Genomic DNA, 22,932 nt, shown 5'->3' with positions numbered 1-22,932 from the left:
CAGCGACTGCTATCTCACGACAGTATACCTGACCTGTAACACACTGGACTCTTCCACTACCACCTGTGACACACTGGACTCTTGCACTACACAGCGACTGCTATCTCACGACAGTATACCTGACACACCTGTAACACACTGGACTCTTCCACTACACAGTGACTGATATATCCCGACAGTATACCTGACACACCTGTAATACACTGGACTCTTGCACTACACAGCGACTGCTATCTCACGACAGTATACCTGACACACCTGTAACACACTGGACTCTTGCACTACACAGCGACTGCTATCTCACGACAGTATACCTGACACACCTGTAATACACTGGACTCTCGCACTACACAGCGACTGCTATCTCACGACAGTATACCTGGCACACCTGTAATACACTGGACTCTTCCACTACACAGCGACTGATATATCCCGACAGTATACCTGACACACCTGTAATACACTGGACTCTTCCACTACACAGTGACTGATATATCCCGACAGTATACCTGGCACACCTGTAATACACTGGACTCTTCCACTACACAGTGACTGATATATCCCGACAGTATACCTGACACACCTGTAATACACTGGACTCTTCCACTACACAGTGACTGATATATCCCGACAGTATACCTGACACACCTGTAATACACTGGACTCTTGCACTACACAGCGACTGCTATCTCACGACAGTATACCTGACACACCTGTAATACACTGGACTCTTGCACTACACAGCGACTGCTATCTCACGACTGTATACCTGACACACCTGTAATACACTGGACTCTTCCACTACACAGCGACGGATATCTCCCTCCAGTATACCTGACCCACCTGTAACACACTGGACTCTTCCACTACACAGCGACTGCTATCTCCCTCCAGTACGAATTTCATCAATAGTGGTTCATGAAAGGTGTTACGCGTGTCAGCATCACAAGATGCAGTCATGACCATCAGGTTTTAATCGCACAGTGGTTCGGATTACACAGATTTGAAACATGCTCCTTCTGTCCCTCGTGTCTGTGATGGTCACAATACTACCAAGTTCACCAACAACAGACCTACACGTGCTTGGATTGCTCCCCATTACAGGGGAATGGGATGGGGGGCAGAGTCTGTTGACTGCTGTCCAGATGGCCATCGAGGACATCAACAGCAGGGACGACATTCTCCCCGGATACAACCTCAACCTCACTTGGAGCAACTCAAACGTAAGAGGCCTTGATCTGTTTCAGTTCACATCAAATATCTAAAGATGAACTATATCTAATACTATCTAAATCTGTAAATGTTCATTTTCTCGATTAACTGTGTTAGGTTTTTACGCTTTTCATGTATGGTATATGTAACCGTTTTGTACCTATGTCGATTTCATGTTTTGTTGAATATCTTCTGATTTGAATAACCGTTTTGCCTATTTCAGTTACGGTTTTTCCCGTTGTTACTCATTCTTCACATGATATAAGTGCATATATGTCGATTATCTATTGGTTAGATACTCAATAGGGGACTACTGATTCTGTGTCTATTTATACGTATATTGTGGTTTTCAACGAATATTGAAGATAACCGTTTAATATATTTCTTTTAACTCGCATAAACAATCCATACTACCTTTTTGCCTCCGTGTCGATATATTTTGATTTTTATGCTTACACGATCAATATATAGTTTATGTAACCGTTTCGAATCGATGTCGATTTAATGTGTTTTGTGATTACACATGCTAAATATATTTGATAAAATCGTTTCCTGTGTATTTCGAATAATTCTGTTTGGTGGTTAAATCTTATTCATGATATATGTTAACCTTTGTTTATCCATGTCAGTTTCAACATGTAATTCCTTACAAAAATGTATCCATGTCGTTTATGCTTTATCTCACCGCCCCGCAGCATAATTCGAGTTTTGTGTTCATACTTTATTTATATAATTGATATACCTGTTTTGCAGATTTTCTTGCTATATAGACGTTGTGTGTATTTTGAAGTTGATTGTTTTCTTCGCCTGTTGTTTAAAGCCGCATTCAGCAATATTCCCGCTCTATGGCGGCGGTCTGTAAATAATCGAATCTGGACCAGATCAGATGATATGTTCTGCATGAGGTCTAAGAACTATTACCAAGATCAAACTATTTAAACAACGTCCGATGTCCTCATGTGAGTAAGAGAGTGAGTTTAGTTCTACGCCGCACTTTGAAAATAATCGGCGATCTGTAAATAATCGATTCTGGACCAGACAATCCAGTGATCAACAGCATGAGCATCGATCTATGCATTTGGGATATGATGACATGTGTCAACCAAGTCAGCCTGACGTATTTTTGTTAAATGTATGCCTTTGTTCCTAATACCGAAACTCCGGGTTCGATACCCTATTTAAGTACATTTTGTGAAGCCCATTTCAGGTGTTCCATACCGTGAAATTGCTAGAATATTGCTAAAAGCCCGTACAACCATATCCACTCACTACTATATTTATACGATTTGACTTTCTATTTATGATTTACAGAACCAGTTTGTAACCGTGTGGAGTATTATTTGCCATTGGTTACACTGCCTGTAACTGATTTATGTAACCATTGATGTTGTACTTTGTCTATTTACCGTTTGTAGGTATACGTTTTTTATGTATAATTTACATATATTTACTTACTGTTATTGTATCTTTGCCGATATACTGTCTTTTGTGGTTATGCGTTCAATGAATGATTAATGCAACCATTTTGTATGTGTAAAACATTTTATTGTTCCCATTGTTGTGTCGTTTCTGTAAATTTATTTTACTGCAAACCTCTTTTTTGCTGTTATCGTTGAGAAAAGAATTGCCACAACATCTTTCGTATTTGAATTATGGAATTAATGGTCCTTTTGCATACACATATTGTAAATGGATTATAAAACACACATAAAATATTCCTTAGAATTGGCTGCATTAATTGCCACCTAAACACAACCCAAACGGACCAGAAATAGTATAGAATGAACATATTCAATTGCGTCAAAATTGTATTGAAACGAACATCAATAACGTCTACGGAAAATAAAATTGCATATTTGTTTTCAACTTTCAGGATATAATTAATTATTCATTAAGTCAACCAAGCAAATTGTCTTTCAATTCTTGTTTTATTACCCCAGTTAATTGGTCACCTCAGATCGATGGAAGACGTATATGGCTATAACCCAATTCTTACAGAATCAATGCCCTCAACCGTCCCTGCCCTTGTCCCCGTAGTCATATGTTTGTCGTGTTCAATGTTAAAGGGTTTTTATTTGAATGCAGACATTTTTATATGCAAGATTTATTAGAATATTACCTTCCGATGTGAGAATATTACCACTTAAAACCTGCGTCTGAGATTTGCAGCTTCATATTTTATGTGTTTGTTCGGGTTCACCCTTTCACTACTAAGATTTTAGAATCACTTCTTGTGAATACATTGTTTAACAGCGTTTGTTATGCCAGTTGTGTAAGGAGCAACACTTAGTCGCGTCCCTTAGATACCCGGACCTCTGGTTATGGGTTCGAATCCAAGATATGCCCTGAATATGACCTTGGCTTGTCGGCACCATTGCCCCAGCTGTTCAACAACGAGATTGTCACTGTGCGAGCTTTTGTCGACACGGTGTAGTATAATCGAAATGCATTATCAATTATAGCAGAGTTTTGTCCTGGTGTTAAGAACATTTCACGATCTTTCTGCTATTGTCATGGCATCATTTGCCCTTAACAAATAAATAGCAAATAGACACAATAAAGTGCAAGGTGAAAATTATGGAAACTGTGGTATCTTGTTATGCATCTGTTTACAAATAATTAGAAAGATGAAGTATATATACGCCCTGGTCCATAAATTAATGTATTATTGTTTTTTTGTTTCTTGCTTATCTCCGCAATCAGCAATATTCCATCTATATGACGGCGGTCGGTAAATAGAGTCTGGACCAAACAATCCAGTGATCAAAACCATGGGCATCGATCTAAGCAAAGTCAGCGATCCTGACCACCCGATCCCGTTAGTCGCCTCTTTCAACAAGCATGGGTTGCTGAAGACCTATTCTAACCCGGATCTTCACGGGGCACTGAATGTATAAATGTATATATACACTAAACGCCAAAGGAAAGGTTACCCTCCTTCCTTAATGACGGAGGTACCTTCAGCAGGCGTTGTGATGCGTGGACGTCCACTTCTTGGTCTGTCTACGGCGATCCCAGTCTGTCTGAAGCCCTGAATAAGTCTTATAACCGTGATACGGTGGCATCCGAGGGCGTTGGCAACAGCATTGTATGTCGACCCCATCTGCACCATCCCAATGGCTCTTTCTCTCCCTTCAGCTGTTAATCGTGGCATATTTCTCGTACTTGTGTATCAGATCATGTCTTCTAGGCTCTATAGAATCATTCTACATGTGAAATGGATGTAAATACTGTTTGAATATTGCTGCATTTTGGCGATTGATATTGCTATGTGTAAAATGGAAATGGAAAAATGTTAAAAAAGTTAATTGTAGATTTTTTCACAATATCAAAGACACGTTTTACTTGTTTTCACTAATGCAAATCAGCAGAAAATCATAGCAATGATTATTTTACAATTTTACAAACTCTAACAACAGTTGTGTCTTGTTTTAACAGTTGAATTCCCTGACCGCGTGATACCAAAATACGTTAAAATATGGTACTTGTTGGTCCCTGCCTGGCGCTCGGCATTAATGGATACAACAAGGACTGGTCGGCTCGGAGTCAGAATAATGTGTCTGAGTGGGTATTCATGCTTCACTGCGGCCTGGTATCTCAGTGGGCTAGCACTATAAAACCAGCTTCAGTCTGGGCTAGTACAAGCAGCCGCACATACACATACACACGCATGCACGTCGTCATATGAGCGAAATTTTCTCCAGTACGACGGTAAACCCAATTTCACCTCACCTAACAGTTGAAAAATGGTGACTTTAAATGGTTTATCATTGTCCCAAAGCAGACTTTTATTTCAACCTTCTTTTGGACATCAAAATCACTATTATTGGTTTATTTCGGCATGGACGAATATAGGACACTTTAACTCTTCTTTAAAAGATGCATTTCACCCAAATATGAATGCATTTGAGAATGTTTTTTCGTGATTTGCATAAAGCTGTGTTGTTAAGCTTTCTTGTAAACTAAAACCTTCTAAAATATCTGTGATAGTTTTTCAGTAATACATAAAGGTATGGGGGTAACGTTCCTTTTGGCGTCTAGTGTATATGTATATGTGTACACAATGTGTATGAAAATATGTATACCGTTCAAATCAAGTAATCCTAAGGTCGCTAAAACCAAATCTTTGATAACAAACCTCTCCAGATCTGAATATCACGTATGCAAACTTGTAGAAACTGGACTTTGTGTAATACATACTTTGTCAATCTGGACCTAAACACTCGGAACTGGTTTCACTGTACGGTTGCAGCAATAGATTGTTCTACGACGTATTACATGTACACTTACACAGCAACATGCATCCCAGGAGTCGAGCAAGGGACTTTATACTCCTGACCGGGGAGGTAGTCTTTTTCACAGAATCCCGAGGGACACGTTGATAAATCCTTTTAAAGGTTATCACTACGCAAGGAATTGTAGTAAGTGAAATGTAACGTAAGTAACGTTTGCGATAATCTGGAATAGACCTATAGACAAAATTTAAGTACTTTTTTTGGTCGAGTCGCATTCAGGATTGGAACCAACAAATAGCAAATTGACAAAAATATATTTCGACACCATGCTCTCAACCTGAGTTACCTAATCGCCATATAAAACTGAGTGAGTGTGGTTTTACGCCGCTTTAAGCAATATTCCAGCAATACCACGGCAGGGGACACCAGATATGGGCTTCACACATTGTACCCATGTGAGGAATCGAACCCGGGCATTCGGCGTGACGAGCGAACACTTTAACCACTAAGCTACCCCAGTGCCCCTCGCCATATAACAAAATGCGCCACTTAGCCACAGTGGTTCCCACAACAATGTAATTCCAGATCACGTGTTGTGTGGTCACGTCTGATAAGTGTAAAGTGGCAACAGGTACACGGGAGAACGCTATGAATGCTCAATACATTTGTGTGCTGGCGATTAGGTTCCCTCCGAGAGTACGGGTTCCAATCCCTGGTGGGTCTCAACACCAAAAAGTACTAGAATTTGTATTCAACTGAGAAAGTATACCATATGTGAACTCTGGAAGTCATTTGACTGAAGTGTTATACAACCAGTATTTCAGACTGAAATTCATTTGGTCGTTGTCACGCCAAAGACCGGGTTCGATTCCTCACATGGGTACAGTGTGTGAAGCCTATTTCTGGTGCCCCCCGCCGTGATATTGCTAGAACATTGCTAAAAGCGGCGTAAAACTAAACTCACTCTCTCAGTTGGTCGTTGAAGCACAAACCATTACACAAAATGGTTAATATGGCTATTAGCCATATTACCTGGTTACATTGTGTCAGATATACATTACTCATGTATATCTAGATCGCTCTGTAGTAACCGAGCAGACTTGATATATAACTGTTTACTGTCAACAGAAACATTTCAGATAATCTCGATAAAAAACAATGACTGTAATAAAACCCGATTAATACATATATTTGAAACTTTAAATGACTAAATGTTTGAGCCCAGATCAATACGTAACTAAAACCTTTGACAGTCCATTAGGCGATGGTCTTTTGTTCCAATAAATCCTCACAAACCCTGATGTAGTCGGTTATTGTGTGCCTTAGTAAGCAAAGACCGTCATTTCTGGAATCCTAATGGCAATATTTCTATGGGCCCTTGATATAATGGAGGCATTGTCTATTAATTCAGTAACCTGATTTCCTATACATTGTATTCGGAAGATGTTCACACATGAACGTGGACATATGTCGATATACTGGCTGGCTGGTAAATACTACCACACTGCTATGGTGTTGACAGACAATCTCAGTGATTGTCACTGCTAAATGCCGTCGTTTAATTGTCCTGTGTAATATTGACATGGTTTTAGTGCGAACAAATTTCATAATATGTAAATCTATTAGCCATTCCGATGGCTTTTTGATACTCAAGTGTTTTATGGAATGCTTCTTAGTCTTTTACTATGTCTTTTAATGGAAACCGTCGCGGAAAATGACGCGTCTTTTCGTGGCCTTTCATGCGAATCCTTGCGAACTATTAATGAAAACAACGCGGTATATGATGCAATTCTTCACGGTTTGGGGGGAATCAAGATGATTTTTATACGAAACTTGGCGGTCAATAATGCATTTTATCACTGTGTTTTGTGGAATCATCATTTTTTTATACGAAATCTGGCGGTAAATAATGCATTTTATCGCGGTGTTTCATGGAATCATGTTTCTTATGCGAACCTTGGCGGTAAATAAAGCATTTTCTCGAGGTGCTTCATGGAATCATCGTGCTTTTTATACGAAACTTGGCGGTAAATAATGCATTTTCTCGCGATGTTTCATGGAGTCATCATGTTTTCATGCGAAACTTGGCGGTAAATAATGCATGTTCTCGGGGTGTTTCATGGAATCATCGTGCTTTTTATTCGAACCTTGGCGGTAAAGGATGCGTTTCCTCGCGGTCTTTCACATACATCATTACTATAAGAACTCGTACGGCAAAGTATTCGTCTCATGATGGTCTTCGATAACCAACACGGTTTGTTCCGATGCCTCTGAGCTTTTAATATAAAAATTAACTATAAAAATACAATTGATTCCTCGTGGTCTTCAATGTTTTCCCTAGCAGTCTATAGAAAATATTTCAAACAATCTATTGTCAGGTGTAGCAGTGAGAGAAGTTGTCTGTTGAATGTTGCATGCAACTAAACATTGTCTAAACTCAAAATCGATCTCTCACATTGGCCCTTATATATTGCCATCTCTCTGTGGATGTACGTATGCCACCAGGGTATGTCAGTAGGTATTCAGGCGCATCACAGTACCTTGGTGATGCAACCTCCATGATTCAGTTTCTTGATAGATCAAGATCTTGACATCGGAATTTTTCTTATGTTACCTACCAACACCATAAAAACGATTTTTACCCGACATCTAACTATTCTTTTCATCTACTTCTTTTAGAAGTAACATTAAAATGTTTCGACTTACAAATACTATACTCTTCAAAACAGTAGGGGAACCTGAACTCTCAATTTGGATAGGAAGTCTTTTCAAAGACAGACATCTTATGAACGCACCGCGGCCGCCATATAGCTGGAATATTGTGGCGTAAAACAAAACTCACTCACGCACTATGAACGCACCGCCATTTCTTTTTATAACCACCCCTAAACACTACGCATGGGATGCACGTGCACAACGCAGTATCCCCATACACGTACATGGGGCGTCATTCTTTGACTTTCAAGAAGGTGGATAAATCACAGTAAAACATTGATTGTGACAAACACCGTGCATCACACAGTTGTTAGTGTTTGTTTCTTGACGTGTTTCCTGTTTTGAAAATGAACATTGTACACATGTAAATTTCACTTAACTCACCAATCATCTTTCAAGAACGATTACTATACGAAAGAGACTATGGTCATAAGGAAGTGCAAGTAGTGATGCACTCTCAAAGCATTCATTATTTTCATATCAACATTGATTGAGTATGTTTGTGAAGGTAGAGGATATTCCATTTTGGGATGACATCGTTTTGGGAATCAGGTTGTACGATTGTATTTGGATGTAGAAAAGTATTGTTACATGCACAACGTGTTGTGGCTTTAGTGCAAGTTGTACACGCCAGTCCCCTTCAAGTGTTTTTAATGATGATCACATGGTCGTCATAAAATTCGAAAGGTGTTAACCGTGGACACCAACTACCCATCTCAACGAACTTGGCGATGCTCTGCAGGAAGAATTGGATGTATGAACCAAGTCGATATTGGACGCTTGATTAGGAATATACATCGTCGAATCCGGGTTACCTTTGAACAGAGGCGGATTCGCGCGATATTAATGAGTTACTTTTCATGGCAAATGACGTAATGGGACGTAGGACGATTTGGCAAGATTTGGCAAGTAAAATCTGACGTCAGATGCCCCTTCTACACTGACAACCTATTTATCTCCATGACGATATAAATGTCAATAGTTTTGACACCTAGTTATCAAATACCGTATCTTGTCGTGTCATAGTATATGATGTGATTATCAGTTTCCGGTCACTCTTACACCTAATCACAATATCACATACATTGGATATCCGTGTGTGTTGTAGTGACTGTTATGAAATTGTTATGACGTTGGGGTAATGCGTAGATTTACACATTTCATGTCCTTGCCAGTGCAGTGCCGGCCGAGGCATCCGAGCCATGACAGACAACCTGTACAATGGACCTACCAGGATCGTCATCGTGGGCGGGGCATGTTCTACTGTCTCCCAGGCAACCTCCCAGGCATCGTATCTGTGGAATCTTGTCCAGGTAGGTCCTACTGTCTCCATGACATCCAGTCTATGGAACCTCGTGCAGGTAGGTCATACTAGTTCTATGGCACCCGGTCTGTGGAATCTTGTACAGGTAAGCCCTACTGTTGCCATGGCACCGAGTCTGTGGAATCTTATACAGGTAAGTCCTACTGTTGCCATGGCATCCAGTCAATGGAACGTCGTGCAGGTAAGTCATACTTTTTCCATGGTACCCAGTCTGTGGAACTTTGTACATGTAGGTTGGGCCTCACCTTTTCTCAGGCGACCTATCTGTGCAACCTCTTTTTAAGACAGTTTACAGATTTGTCTTACTTAAAGCCTAAAACTTAGATAGTGGTCCCCTTAGGTCATCGTATAGGTGCTGGGCTTTGAAGCCAATGTAGCCATTATGTACACGGAGTATCTACAGGTATATTTGTACAAAAGGTACAAAAGAGAGGCTAATACATGTTCTTATGGCACCAGGTGTCCTACGGTTCTTCTTCGCCGGCGTTGTCCAACAAAGCACGCTTCCCCAAGTTCATGCGGCTGGCCTCTGCGGACACCGCCGTGACCTCCATGCGGATCCGGATGTTCAAACAGCTGGGTTGGTCCCGGGTAGCCACTATCTACCAGAACTACGAGCTCTTTACCTTGGTGAGATTACAAGTTAAACTTTACTGTATCTGTCAGCCTGGCTGGGAAAAGGTCATGCTGTTACAATAGCAGTCACTACCCTTTTGACTGTGGTCATCAACTCATACCAGAACATTTGCTGAGATAACGATGGACATTCTTGTAGTACAGGACATACCATATCAGCGGGTTTTTCATATACATTCGGTGCCGTAGATAACATAACAATTCTAACCGGAATAAGTACGGAGTCAGGGTTTAACATGCGTATTTGACTTCAGAATTTGGTAAAATACTCCCAGATTATTTTAATGATACATATGATACAATATAGTTTCAAATAAGTGTACCTCAAATCCAAGTAACTAAACACTCTTACCGTTCACTCCATCAGATTACTAACAACAGAGGAGAATATTGCAGTATGAAGTGTCGCCAATGTACCTCGTAAAACTGGCTCAACTCAACCCCTGGCTCAAATACTTCTAGATTGACTAGGGCTTATGCTGAGGGTCGATTCTAGTGCGTGCGTGCGTGTGTGTGTATCAATCTGTGCCACCACCTTCAACCTAAAGAATGTAATCGGTCAAACACGTAAGTTCCCTTCTACGCACAAGAATCCCAAGTGATGCGTACGAAATTGAGGAATAACGCCAACGTTCAACATAGAACTAAAAAGCTACAACATCGGCACCGCGGGTGACAGTGTCTTAGTTTGGAACTCTTGACGAGCTGATAGAAAGGGGGAGTGGAACCCCGACAAGAAGTCAGGACCTTATTTTATAAATAAAGGATTGGCCCAGTATTGCACTCGATATCCCAAACAGATAATTCGCCAATATTAAGGTCAATGGATGCAGCCACAACCCATTTCCGTCAACGTCTACCTGGACCAACGACTACGCCCTTGGAGGAATGACATCCGTTATAGTATCACCATTATCTGTTTTGGTTTTTGGACCACCATGTAACCCAGTAAGAATTAGTGACCTGGCTTTTAAATATCTACACAACCTAATCTGATAAACCCAGTCTAAACTAACAAAGCTAGTTAACTTGATTACCTATATCACTGTAGCAGATGAATGTTAGCGTGAGTCGATACCAAATAGCAAGGGACTTACTGTGTTAGATTACAACACGTCAACCTATTTCTATGGACTTTCACAAATATATGATGAGACATTATTGTCATTTTTGCACGAGATATCGAGATTTCTTTTGTTACATACGATCAGCGTTCGGTCCTTAAACACGAAGCCGACTGGAAAACACTCTGACCCACAACTTTGTTTTCTGCAGGTCCTTATGTCCGACAGCTTTTTCATCCTCAATAACTAAGACTATTATTTCCATATTAAAATATAGGGTTTACACATTCTGATCAGGACCCACAACTGTATACGGTACATTTAAATACAGGGGCGGATACAGCTTTTCGAGAAAGGTGGGGTGTACACTATTGAGAAAAGGAGGGGTGCACACTTCATTTTCACCCGAGTTTCAATGGTCATTTAACAAACTTTCAGCAAAAAGGGAGGTGGGGTGGGGTGCACCCCCACCCCCACCCCCACTCTGGATCCGCCAAGAAATATAATCAAAATAATGTGTTGAAGATTTCCTTTAGTTGGTAACAAAAATCTATGTGCCGTTACCGGGTATCTTCAGAACATCGAACATACAAACAGATCCATGTTATAGGTAAACACAACCAAGGTGTGTTGATTTTACACAAGTGTCAGTTATGTAAAGAACATACAGTGTTCAGTTGTAATAGCCTCTAATCTCAAAATTATGAAATCCAAATCACGTAATATATTGTTGGAGACATATACCAAAGATATATTTGATATTGGTAAACACAATTGTATAGCTGCGACATATTCTTTTAAGGGTCCAATGTTTCATAACTGAAACGAGCAATTGATAAATTTTGTTAATCCCTTGGAATATAGATAGCTGTTCCATGGCTATCTACCAAATGTCGACAATCACTTACTGCCTTTTTACGTCACACAAACATATAAAACCTCCAGCGCCAACGCTTAACAGAAGCAGAATACTGTAAACACTTTGAACCCGACGGGAGTGATCAATGCCCATAGAGACTGTTTTTACTTGAATTTTGACTCAAAACACTCTGTGTGAACTTTTAGGCTATTCATTTGAGCCTGCTACATCGGAATCAATGACAAGCATAATTATGGTACCGGAGATGCCATATCAACTTTTACCAGAATCTTAACGACAGGGATTAACGACAATAGCTTTGTACTATTACTGTAGATGAGATGCCATATCAACTTTTACCAGAATCTTAACGACAGGGATTAACGACAATAGCTTTGTACTATTACTGTAGATGCCACATCAACTGGAACCAGCTTAAATACTGGGTATCACCGCGGGATACTGAAACAACTCAAGAATCTTGGGGTTTTTAGACTTCAGGTGTGAATAATATTTCAGGAATGTATCAAGGTAAACGATATTGAATAGAACTGAGTCAATAATCTGGCTGTTGATCAACGGTTTAACATCTCATAGATAACATCCACTCACAGTCAGGTTAAGCTCGCAACACATTATGATAATTTCTCCTCAGTTCCTTGATCCTCTTTGTACAGGTGAACGATAATTTGCTGGAGGAATTTTCCATGGAAAATCTTACCGTCGTGACATCAGAGGTCTTCAAAAATAGTCCCGTAACACAAGTACAACGACTGAAGGTAACGCGTAGTAATAGTGTTGTACTGTTGACAGTATACACACTCAGGGGCAGAAGAAACGATACCATATTATTGAGGCTAATTACTAAAAGATGACAAAAGATAAACAGAAAATCAATGTTGTAATTTGAAGAGAAATAGGTGAGGAGCATGGGAATTCAAATTCATCAATCAAGGCCAATAATTGTTTGAGTTAATTTGCAAAAAAACCATAATATTCAGATGTCCTGTTTTCGATCATTCCAGTATGATTAGATAAGTCAATGTCAGTGACACAGAGACGCTCCTGTGAGTCAATATCGAGTGTGGTCACCACCGGCATCGATACGGGCTCTAACACGACGTTGAACAGATGAGGTCAGACGTCTAAACACATGAGGAGGTATCCTGTTCCACTCCTCCTTCAAAGCCTGGATGAGGGTTTGTCTGTTCACTGGGGCAACCTGCCTGGCACGAATCTGTCTCCCAAGATGGCCCCACAAATGCTCAATGGGTGAAAGATCCAGAGAGCGTGATGGCCATGGCAGGACAACAACGTCGTTGGCGATGAGAAAGTCTTGAACACGTTGAGCTGTGTAACATGGGACGTTGTCCTGTTGAAATGCGGTTCTTGGGTTCTCTTGCAGGAAGTGTAGAACAACTGGCCGAAGGACTTGGTCGATAAAACACTGCTCATTCAGATTCCCCTCGACAACAACCAGATCTGTCTTTCTGTCTCCACATACCCTCCCCACACCATAACGCCATCACCGCCAAACGCCAAACTCCTGCGCGCAGCAACGTGCCGTCCGCTCTCCTCTGCATCTATGCACTCTTGTCCTGCCGTCAAGTCTATTCAGGAGGTATCTGCTCTCATCAGTAAATTAGACTCTGTCCCATTGTCTGCGCTGCCAACCTTTAAAGATACGTGCCCATCTCACACGTCGACATCGATGGAGGCGCCTCAGTGCTACACCACGGTAGGGTCTGTAGGCTTGGATACCATGCTAACGAAGTCTCCTGGACACCGTCCTTCGGCTGATACGATGACCCAGCGCAGTCAATGCTGATGATGTCACAGTGAGGAATCGATTGCGTAAATGCAGGGTACGCAAGTACCTGACTTCAGCTGGGGTCGTGACCCGAGGTCTGCCACTCCTTGGCCTGTCCTGTGTCCTGCCTGTCTGTCTGTAACGGGTCAACAGCCTGGTTATTGTAAGTCGGCTACAATTGAAGATCCTGGCGATGTGATTGTGGGTAGCGCCAAGGTTTGGTATCGTTTCTTTGCCCCTGAGTGTATACTTTCAGACCGACCCTCTCTGTGATCTAGTGGATAGGAAGTGTAGAAGAAGTGCAAAAGGCCGGTGGTTCCACACGACGTATAAGATGGTACTTGTTGTCAATCTGCCTGGTGTTCCGAAGTTAGGAATGTCAGTGTAATGAGTGAGATATCCATATCAAAACCCATTTTCCCCTAACTATAATTTTTATTTGTACCCACTGATAGTGAAATACTTTAACACTGTAGTGTATGACCGAGAAAGTTATGGTTTGTTTGCAGGACAAAGATGCCAGGATTATTGTCGGGGGGGTTCTACCCGGAGAAGGGCAGACACGTCCTGTGTGAGGTAATCTGAAAGGTTGTACATAATAAATAGGAAATTTTAGAGCTCGGGCCCAGTCGTCCCTTGCCGCTTAGTTTGCCCCAGAATTACAGTCGCTAGGTGTTCGAGGATCCGAAGATTTTAGATTCGAATTGTAATTTCTCCCGGGTGATGGTTCGTGGTTCATCGGCATCATACACACGCTTGTGGGTTTCACTATTGTGCTGGAGAGACCTGCATCAATCTGGCCTTTTGTCCATCGTGAAACTTATAATTTGAGTTTGTTAGAAACTACATTACCCCCATCGCATTCTGTGATTCCAAGTTTCCATGTGCGTTCCTAAAGAACTTTCCCAGAGTGGTTTGGCACATTATGGTCTCTTCGTTTAGACATAATTTGAATATGGTTCCTGTACAGCGCTGTTCCCGTTAAGACCACAAGAATGTAATGTTTGGTTTCAGGATTCTCCCCATCCTTTAACATCGATATTACCCAAATATATTTGGAAGTGGATTTTGTAGATATTTTTAACGAATGCCTCATAGTTAAACCTTTGAGTATATAATAATAACAACTTATAGGGGCGGTGGGGTAGCCTAGTGATCAAAGTGTTCGCTCGACACACCGGAGGAATGGGTTCGATTCCCCTCATGGGTACAATGTGTGAGGCCCGTTTCTGGTGCCCCCGCCGTGATATTGCTAAAATATTGCTAAAAGTTGCGTGAAACTAAACTCGCTCACACTCACTAATAACTACAACACTTCACCCCTCAGAGCTACAAGATCGGTCTGATTTACCCCCGTGTGATCTGGATACTGATTGGCTGGCTGAACGTCAAGTGGTACATGGAGGCTGACGCCACAATCGACTGCACCCCCGACCAGATGGCCCGGGCGTTGGAGGGGGTCATATACACGGGCTTCCTGTATCTGGACCCGTTCGACACCCCTACCATATCCGGCCTCACCCCTCAGAGTTCACCCTACATCACTGGATGAGGAATAACAACCAAACACTACCAGGTGACATCCTCGCCTCACAGGGGTATGACGTCACGTGGACCATAGCCTTAGGCCTCAATGCTACAATGACAACTTTGACGGAGACAGGTGATTAATTTTAACTTTGCGAATATGTTTAAATGTCTGAAAACATATCAATGCATATTCACTGTTTATTGTCTATATTCACCTCAAAATATTTGTTTATATTCTTTTTAAACAATGTTAGTTAGTTGACTGAGTGAACTTAGATAACGAGAGTTTCTCCTTCAACACCTGTCAATTTGTGTGGGTTTTCGTTACATAGGTTTCTTTACAAAAGAAATCAATTAAAGTTTAAATGTATATATTTGTTTGTTGATTCAGATCTAGAGCTCACATTTTTGACAGTGTGTAGTTCACGCCTTTGTATTTGTAGAATGTTATGTGTTACATAAATCTTAAGTTTATGTTTACCCCATACTCGCCTGACATTTAACGAATGATTTTTGTGACATGAGTGAGTGTATGTTTAGTGACATTCTAGTAACATTCTAGTAACATTCTAGCAACATAACGACGTGGGGACTCTAACTGTTAAATGCTTCACTGGCTCAAAGACAGCACTAACCTTGGTGTTCGGCCATACGGGTGGACGTACTGACCACTGGGCTACCCCTTTAAACATGATGAGTTTGGTTTTATAAGGTCAAAGATAATGCAGCACCTCATCACTGATCTATATTCAAAACGCATATATCACCTGGTTTGACCGCTTCCATGACCTAGTGGATAAAGCGTTCGCCCCCAAAACGAAATGTATATATATGGTTCCATGCGTCATACCAAAAGACGTTAAAACATGGTACTTTGTGTTACCCTGCCCTCTTATAGTGCACTCTCCAGATCCCTGTTTGAGTCGGCAGTAACGACAAGTATGAAGTAAATTCCTGTTATTTTACACCGGTTGTGATACAGGGGTGAACTGATTCAAATTATTTTCAAGCAGTGAAACCCCTTTAAATCGGACGGCTCCGGTCCGAATGGAAAATTCGCCATTGATAAAATGTAACGGAGAAAAGGTGGTAGTATTTCAATATGAATATACTGTTAATTAGGGTACGGTCAGGATCTCAGCATGTAAAGGGTCCGGGCTAACAAGGTTTCACTTTATGCTGGGTGTGAATCATGCTTGTATATTGCTGTTTTGGTAGGCAGCAACAAGACCCTCGAGGACTTCACGTACACAGACAAGGAGCTGGGGGATTTGATCCACAGTCACATGCTGAACGTCAGCTTCCAGGCCTTGAAGGGACCGGTGTCCTTCGACAAGAACGGGGACCTCATTGGTTACGTCACAGTGGAACAGATACAGGGTAGGGGACCACAGATCCAGAACAGACTAGAACTCTTCACTGTTTGCATACAGTATTGTCCTATGTGTTATGTACAGTACAGTCATATTTTCCTGCGATTTTTAATGAATGCATATGAAGTGTCATGTAATTTAAGCTTGTGGTCCCGGGACTGGATTAGTTTTGGAAAATAGAAAATTGTTATAAAGATAACGAAAAGTTACAAAACCAATGTATTTAAAAGGTTTTGTGGTGACATATCAACGAAAGGGAAATAGATAAAACTCAACTATCGGCTATTTTCCGTGTTAACAAGCGTGGTTCTCTGTCTTGTAACGGAAAATTGCAAAATAGTGAAAATACCCTGGAAAAGAAAAGGAATATGGAAATGTGTCAGTATTCTGTGAACACTGTAATGTATTTTCGGTAGCTCGAGCGTTTCTTTCACAAAGTAGTTGCAAACCGCCCGGTAAAAGAAAGTATACATTTGAATACTGGACTTGCCCCAAAACGTTATCCAAACATTACTAGGCTGAAATGGGCCGCCGACAAACTCCTCACCTATGGGGAAAACACCTGTAATGCACTTACCAAATAACACCATCGAATAATCGTTATTGATTTGTTTTCTCTAGTCGCCACTAGTCAACATGGTTGTACGCGCGCTTTCCTTTTGTTGGTAGTTTCTAATCATACCTGACCTGGGGGTCATAGATGGCCCAGTCCTCTTATACACAATTCCGAGTGTAGAGTTGCGTCTCTCCTACTTCACAGACTACTATCGGTGTGTACGATCTAGTTTCATACGGGATGAAAGCTTAATGTGCTGCCGGGTTCCACCAAGAACATGGAATGTGAGAGGTGTATTGATGTCCATCACTACCTAGAGAAACTAGCGAGTGGGGCCTGAGGTGAAATTGGGTTTAACGTCGCGCTTGAGAATATTTCGCTCATATGACGACGTGCATGAGTGTGTATGTGTATGTGCGGCTGCTTGTACTAGCCCAGACTGAAGCTGGTTTTATAGTGCTAGCTCACTGAGATACCATGCCGCAGTGAAGCATGAATACCCCACTCAGACACATTATACTGACTCCGAGCCGACCAGTCCTTGTTGTACCCATCAATGCCGAGCGCCAGGCAGGGTCCAACAAGTACCATATTTTAACGTCTTTTGGTATGACGCGGTCTGGGATCGAACCCGCGACCTTCCGCTCTCCGTGCGGACGCTCTAACCACTACACCACTAGCGAGTGACTGTGACGTCCTTACAGTGTGTGAACATTGGCTGAGTGATGGAACGCAAGGCTGGTTCGACTGTCTCAGTGAGAAGTTCGACGTTGCAGTTAAGGTAAAAGCTAATCAGAGAGGGTGTAGAGGACAAGGTGTAGCAATTATAGTTAAGAAAAACATATACAGGTACGTAGTAATATATGAATCTGAATATGATAACGTTATAGCTGTGCGACTCTCCCGTCCCCAGTGTGCTGATCTTTGTATAGTGTGTGCTTTACTCCCCTCTTCTCACCACAATACAACGGTGTATGAGGAGAGTGTCCAGGAGGTGTTTGATATGGTCGATGAACTAGCAGAAAGCAGTTATGTTGTACTGTGTGGAGTTAAGAAATACAGTTCGCTCTACCGCCATGTATAGTGAAATAAATCACACTTTCGTCCTCGTGCTATAATAGTTTAGGGCGAAAGTGTGCTTTATAACACTATGCATGCTGGTAGAGCGAAGTGTATTCCTTTTCTAAGATGCCAAATTTAATGCTTTCTAAGGATAATTACAGAAAAAAGGCAGAAAACAACCGACGGTGTCGGTGACCTAAATTAAGAATCCTCGCACAGGGCTAACTGGCGCGCTGTTCTATTGATGTGTCTGCCCCCCTACGTTAAGACGAACGTTACCAGAACAAACGATAAACAGTTTGATGACGGTTTACGTTCGGATTAAATATCTTCTCTAAATTATTGTAATTACATCTGTGATCAACGTAAACAATATGGGGCAATATGAACGTCGCATTTCATCAGTACATCCAGATGAAGCTGAGTAGTCAAGCGACATTCCACGATTGCATTATGGGAATGTAAACATTGCGAACGTTACCGTGTCGCTGAAAACTTGTGAGTGGAATTGAGACATTTTAAACATCGCAAAACATAAACGTAATGTTTCCACCAGTGATGTTAGCTGCGTGAAGCAACTGCAAACCAAGAAACGGGATGCAACGGAGTAGTTTACTGTAGGAGGCTGTACGAGGCGATGACAACTGGCATGCATCGTGACGTCGCTTACATTGTGACGTAATGCAAAAATTGTTCGATTTCGAGGGGGCAGACTAGAATGGCATTACATTGTTAAGTAATGCAAAAAGTGCACATTATCGTCTGATAAAGTACTGCCGGCGCCTTTGATCTTTCACCGAAGCATCTTAGAAATTTTAATACAGACATTGTAAACAACCACGCATCCCCTCGCTCCTCAATACTGCGGTCATACTTGGATGTAAGGAACATGATACCATCATACGCAGGTGGTGTTATTCAAGGAGATCTCAAGACATGGCGCAATAAGGCTGGGACACAATCATCTCTGATTGATTATAAAAATATTCTTAACAAGTGCTCTTCAATCGTCTGTGTTGACAACACTTGTTGATAACAAGATCAGTTATGACATATCGGATCAATCACCAGTGGTTGTATCATTCCTTAGTGAAGTGTTCACAACAGGCCAAAAGCTATGGACTCCCCAACCTACAAATGGCAGAAAGCTAATGACATCGAACTAAGGATGTACTCATCTAAATTGACAAAATACTTGGTGACACCCTACCAGACTTGGCACATGCTAATAGCGAGATGGTAGAATATTATTTTGATGCCATAGTAAGCTCTCTTCACAGGTCAACGGCGAAGTACATTCCAACAGGATACTACAGGCCATACCTGAAACCCTATTGGAGAGACTCCGGTCTTGATTACTACCACTACCAGATGCGTCAGGCCAGACGACAATGGGCATCTGAAGGTAGGCCTAGAGGAGCTTCGCATGCCTCTTACAAGCAATATAAAACAGCGAAATGCGACTTCCGCCGACAGAAACGACAAACAGAAAGGGATTGGGACATACAGAAGTATACAGAGCTGAACTCTACCTGTGAAGTGGACATTGCTGAATTTTATAGAACTGTCAGGAAACAGAGGAAGACTAATGTAACATGCACATCCCTACATTATCCCGACAAGACAGCTAGCACACCCGAGGAAATCTACACAATGTGGTCTGGTTACTATGGGGATATGCTGTCACCTCTCGACAAGCCTGAGTTCGACAAGGACTGACCCGTGAAGATCCGGGGTAGAATAGGCCTTCAGCAACCTATGCTTGCCACAAAAGGCGACTATGCTTGTCGTAAGAGGCGACTAACGTGATCGGGTGGTCAGGCTCGCTGACTTGGTTGACACATGTCATCAGTTCCCAATTGCGCAGATCGATGCTCATGCTGTTGATCACTGGATTGTCTGGTCCAGACTCGAGTATTTACAGACCGCCGCCATGTAGCTGGAATATTGCTGAGTGCGGCGTAAAACTAAACTCACTCACTCGACAAGGACGTTTATGAGGAAACGAAATCAAAAGTGAGTGATATAGCAAAAAGTGGCATACTTGAGAACGATCCATTCCTGACAGCAGATATTGCATCCAGTGAGTGAGTGAGTGAGTGAGTTAAGATTTTAAGTCACATCGGCAATATTTCAGCCATATCGTGACTAAAGCAAGTTATAAATATATCAACAATTTAAGTGAAATTATAAAATTCTGCCGACGAAGGACAGTAAAATAACTAGATTATCACAGATATAGATATAAAACTAGTAACTAAATCTAAAACATTTGAACTAGACAAGGCGATACAATATAAAAACAGGCTATTGATCGCCAACAACTGAAGGTAGATCACCATACTAGGGACCATGGGGACTTACAGTACATTTGCTTCCTGCATGGACCCTAGCTGGATTTACACCATCCCTTCAGCCATTGGCGACAGAAGAGAAACTTAGCCATAAATTAAAAGTACACATATTCTACGATTAAAAACCTGGTACACTTAAATTGACTAAATGTTTTGGGACTTACGTACCCTCTCAGGAGGACAATAATTTTACGCTACTTCAACCCCCTTCGAGGATACAGCCACTAACAATATCAGTTACTAATTTAAACTACCAATCATAAAATATATATCTATTTACAAATCAGTTAGCAAGTCTAATTTTTTTAAAAAGGCAATAATTAAATGAGAACTTATATGACTAAAAAGATCCTTCATAGTTGTTACTTTGAAATAAATATCCCTTGTGATGGAATATTCAACACAGTCAAGCAAGACATGTTTGACCGTGATTCGTTCATCACAAGGGATACAAAACGGAGGATCCTCACCTTTCAATAGGTACTCATGCGTATATCTTGTGTGGCCAATACGACATCGTCGTATGATGACCTCTTCAAATCTGGACTGACAACCCAAGTAAGTGTAACCGATATAGGGTTTTATTTCATGTAATTTATTGATACCTACTTGGGTGTCCCACTTCTTTTGCATCAGATCGCGGATGTAAGATCTAATGCAAGCTTTGTAATCAGAGTATGGGAGCAGAAGTGATGTCACAGATTTGTTGAGTGCAGCCTTAGCAGCAATATCAGCCATCGTGTTCCCAGAAATGCCAACGTGGCTGGGTAACCAACAAAAGACGATGTCGCATTGGCCAGTAGCAAGCTCATTATACAATTCAATAATTTCTAATAAAAGTGGATGTTTGCAAGAAAGATTTTGTATAGCCTGAAGACACGAAAGAGAATCTGAAAAGATGATATATTGTTCATATTTACGGTGTTTATTAATATATTTAAGAGCTGTTAGTATTGCGTTTGCTTCAGCTGTGAAAATTGAACTGTCATTGGGTAGTCTGGAAGATATTGTTTTGGACCCAATGACAGTGGCACAAGCAACCGCGCCGCCATCCTTGGACCCATCTGTAAATAAGGATTTATAGGTATTATATTTACTTTTTAATTGATTATATTCTTGTTTATATTGTAAGTCATTAGTTTCTGATTTTTTAAATTTATTGAGTGTTAGGTCGACTTGTGGCCTAACCAATTGCCAAGGAGGAGAAGAAAGAAGACGGGAAGGAGATATATTCTCCAACTCAATGCCAGCAGCAGAAATATATTGTTGGATTCTTATCCCAAGAGGTGGGACAAGTGAAGGTTTTTTATTATACAAATCCTCATAAAGAGCATTAAAAACGCAAGTGTGAGCAGGATTGGATTCATTAGAATATAACTTTGTGATATATTGTAGGGACAGTTTGATACGGCGAAGTTTTAAAGATGGCTCATCGGCCTCAACGTAGAGACTGTCAATGGGAGAGGTTCTGAAAGACCCAAGACAAAGTCTTAGACCCTGGTGATGGATAGAATCAAGTAGTTTGAGGTTGCTTTTACAGGCCCCACCATATACGATAGAGGCGTAATCAAGTTTCGAGCGGACAAGTGATCTGTAAAGGTGTAGGAGCGTAGCTTGATCCCCTCCCCACCTTGAATTAGACACGACTTTCAATAAATCGAGTGCCTTCAGGCATTTAGTCTTCAAAGACTTAATATGTGGTAAAAAGGTCAAATGCTTGTCAAAAATCAGTCCCAAAAACTTGGCTTCCTTTACAACGTTAATTGGAGAGCCATCCAAGTACAGTTCGGGATCTTTATGAGGTTTATATTTTCGACAGAAATGTATACATTTGGTCTTTATCTGTGAAAATTTAAAGCCATTCTCAAGTGACCATTTATGAATTTTATTTAAACACATCTGTAATTGTCTCTCGATGGTATGCATATTTTTACCACGACATGAAACGTTAAAATCATCCACAAACAATGACCCATCTATTGAGTCATTTAATACGTTTGAAAGACTATTTATTTTTATGCTAAACAAAGTAACAGACAAATTACTACCTTGTGGAACCCCCTGATCCTGATTATAAAGGTCAGACAGGGTTGATCCAACACGAACTTGAAATTGTCTGTCTGCTAAAAACTGTTCTATAAACTGAGGCAAACGGCCTCTCAAACCAAAGTCATGTAAATCTCTTAAAAGCCATGTTTCCAT

The 22,932-nt window shown here is 41.1% G+C and overlaps 2 protein-coding genes across 2 annotated transcripts in view; both read left to right on the top strand.

Annotated features, from left to right (window-relative positions):
* The first annotated feature begins 804 nt into the window (after positions 1 to 804).
* On the top strand, positions 805 to 15,301 carry LOC124271115 (gamma-aminobutyric acid type B receptor subunit 1-like). The gene is made up of 6 exons (XM_046706183.1): positions 805 to 1,223; positions 9,338 to 9,475; positions 9,946 to 10,116; positions 12,723 to 12,824; positions 14,365 to 14,431; positions 15,183 to 15,301. The coding sequence occupies exons 1-5, from the start codon at positions 1,011 to 1,013 to the stop codon at positions 14,428 to 14,430; spliced, it is 690 nt and encodes a 229-aa protein (XP_046562139.1). The 5' UTR covers positions 805 to 1,010; the 3' UTR covers position 14,431; positions 15,183 to 15,301.
* Positions 15,302 to 15,402: 101 nt separating this feature from the next.
* The window catches only part of LOC124271113 (gamma-aminobutyric acid type B receptor subunit 2-like), a 34,210-nt gene continuing 26,680 nt past the window's right edge, over positions 15,403 to 22,932 (top strand). Inside the window, exons 1-2 of the mRNA XM_046706181.1 lie at positions 15,403 to 15,518; positions 16,604 to 16,765. Of these exons, the coding sequence (XP_046562137.1) occupies positions 15,404 to 15,518; positions 16,604 to 16,765 (277 nt within the window). The 5' untranslated portion in view covers position 15,403. The remainder of the gene's footprint in view (positions 15,519 to 16,603; positions 16,766 to 22,932) is intronic.

The sequence above is a fragment of the Haliotis rubra genome, unplaced genomic scaffold, assembly GCF_003918875.1.
Source record: "Haliotis rubra isolate DU_JTF1 unplaced genomic scaffold, ASM391887v1 Scf1573, whole genome shotgun sequence".
NCBI lineage: Eukaryota > Metazoa > Mollusca > Gastropoda > Lepetellida > Haliotidae > Haliotis > Haliotis rubra.
Note: the sequence above shows the minus strand (reverse complement) of the source record. Positions and strands in the feature narration are given on the sequence as shown.

Coding starts and splice junctions, on each gene's coding strand:
- LOC124271115 (XM_046706183.1), top strand. CDS start 1,011: ATGCTCCTTCTGTCCCTCGTGTCTGTGATGGTCACAATACTACCAAGT. Junction 10,117..12,722: donor ACTACGAGCTCTTTACCTTG/GTGAGATTACAA, acceptor CTCTTTGTACAG/GTGAACGATAATTTGCTGGA. Junction 12,825..14,364: donor CACAAGTACAACGACTGAAG/GTAACGCGTAGT, acceptor GTTTGTTTGCAG/GACAAAGATGCCAGGATTAT.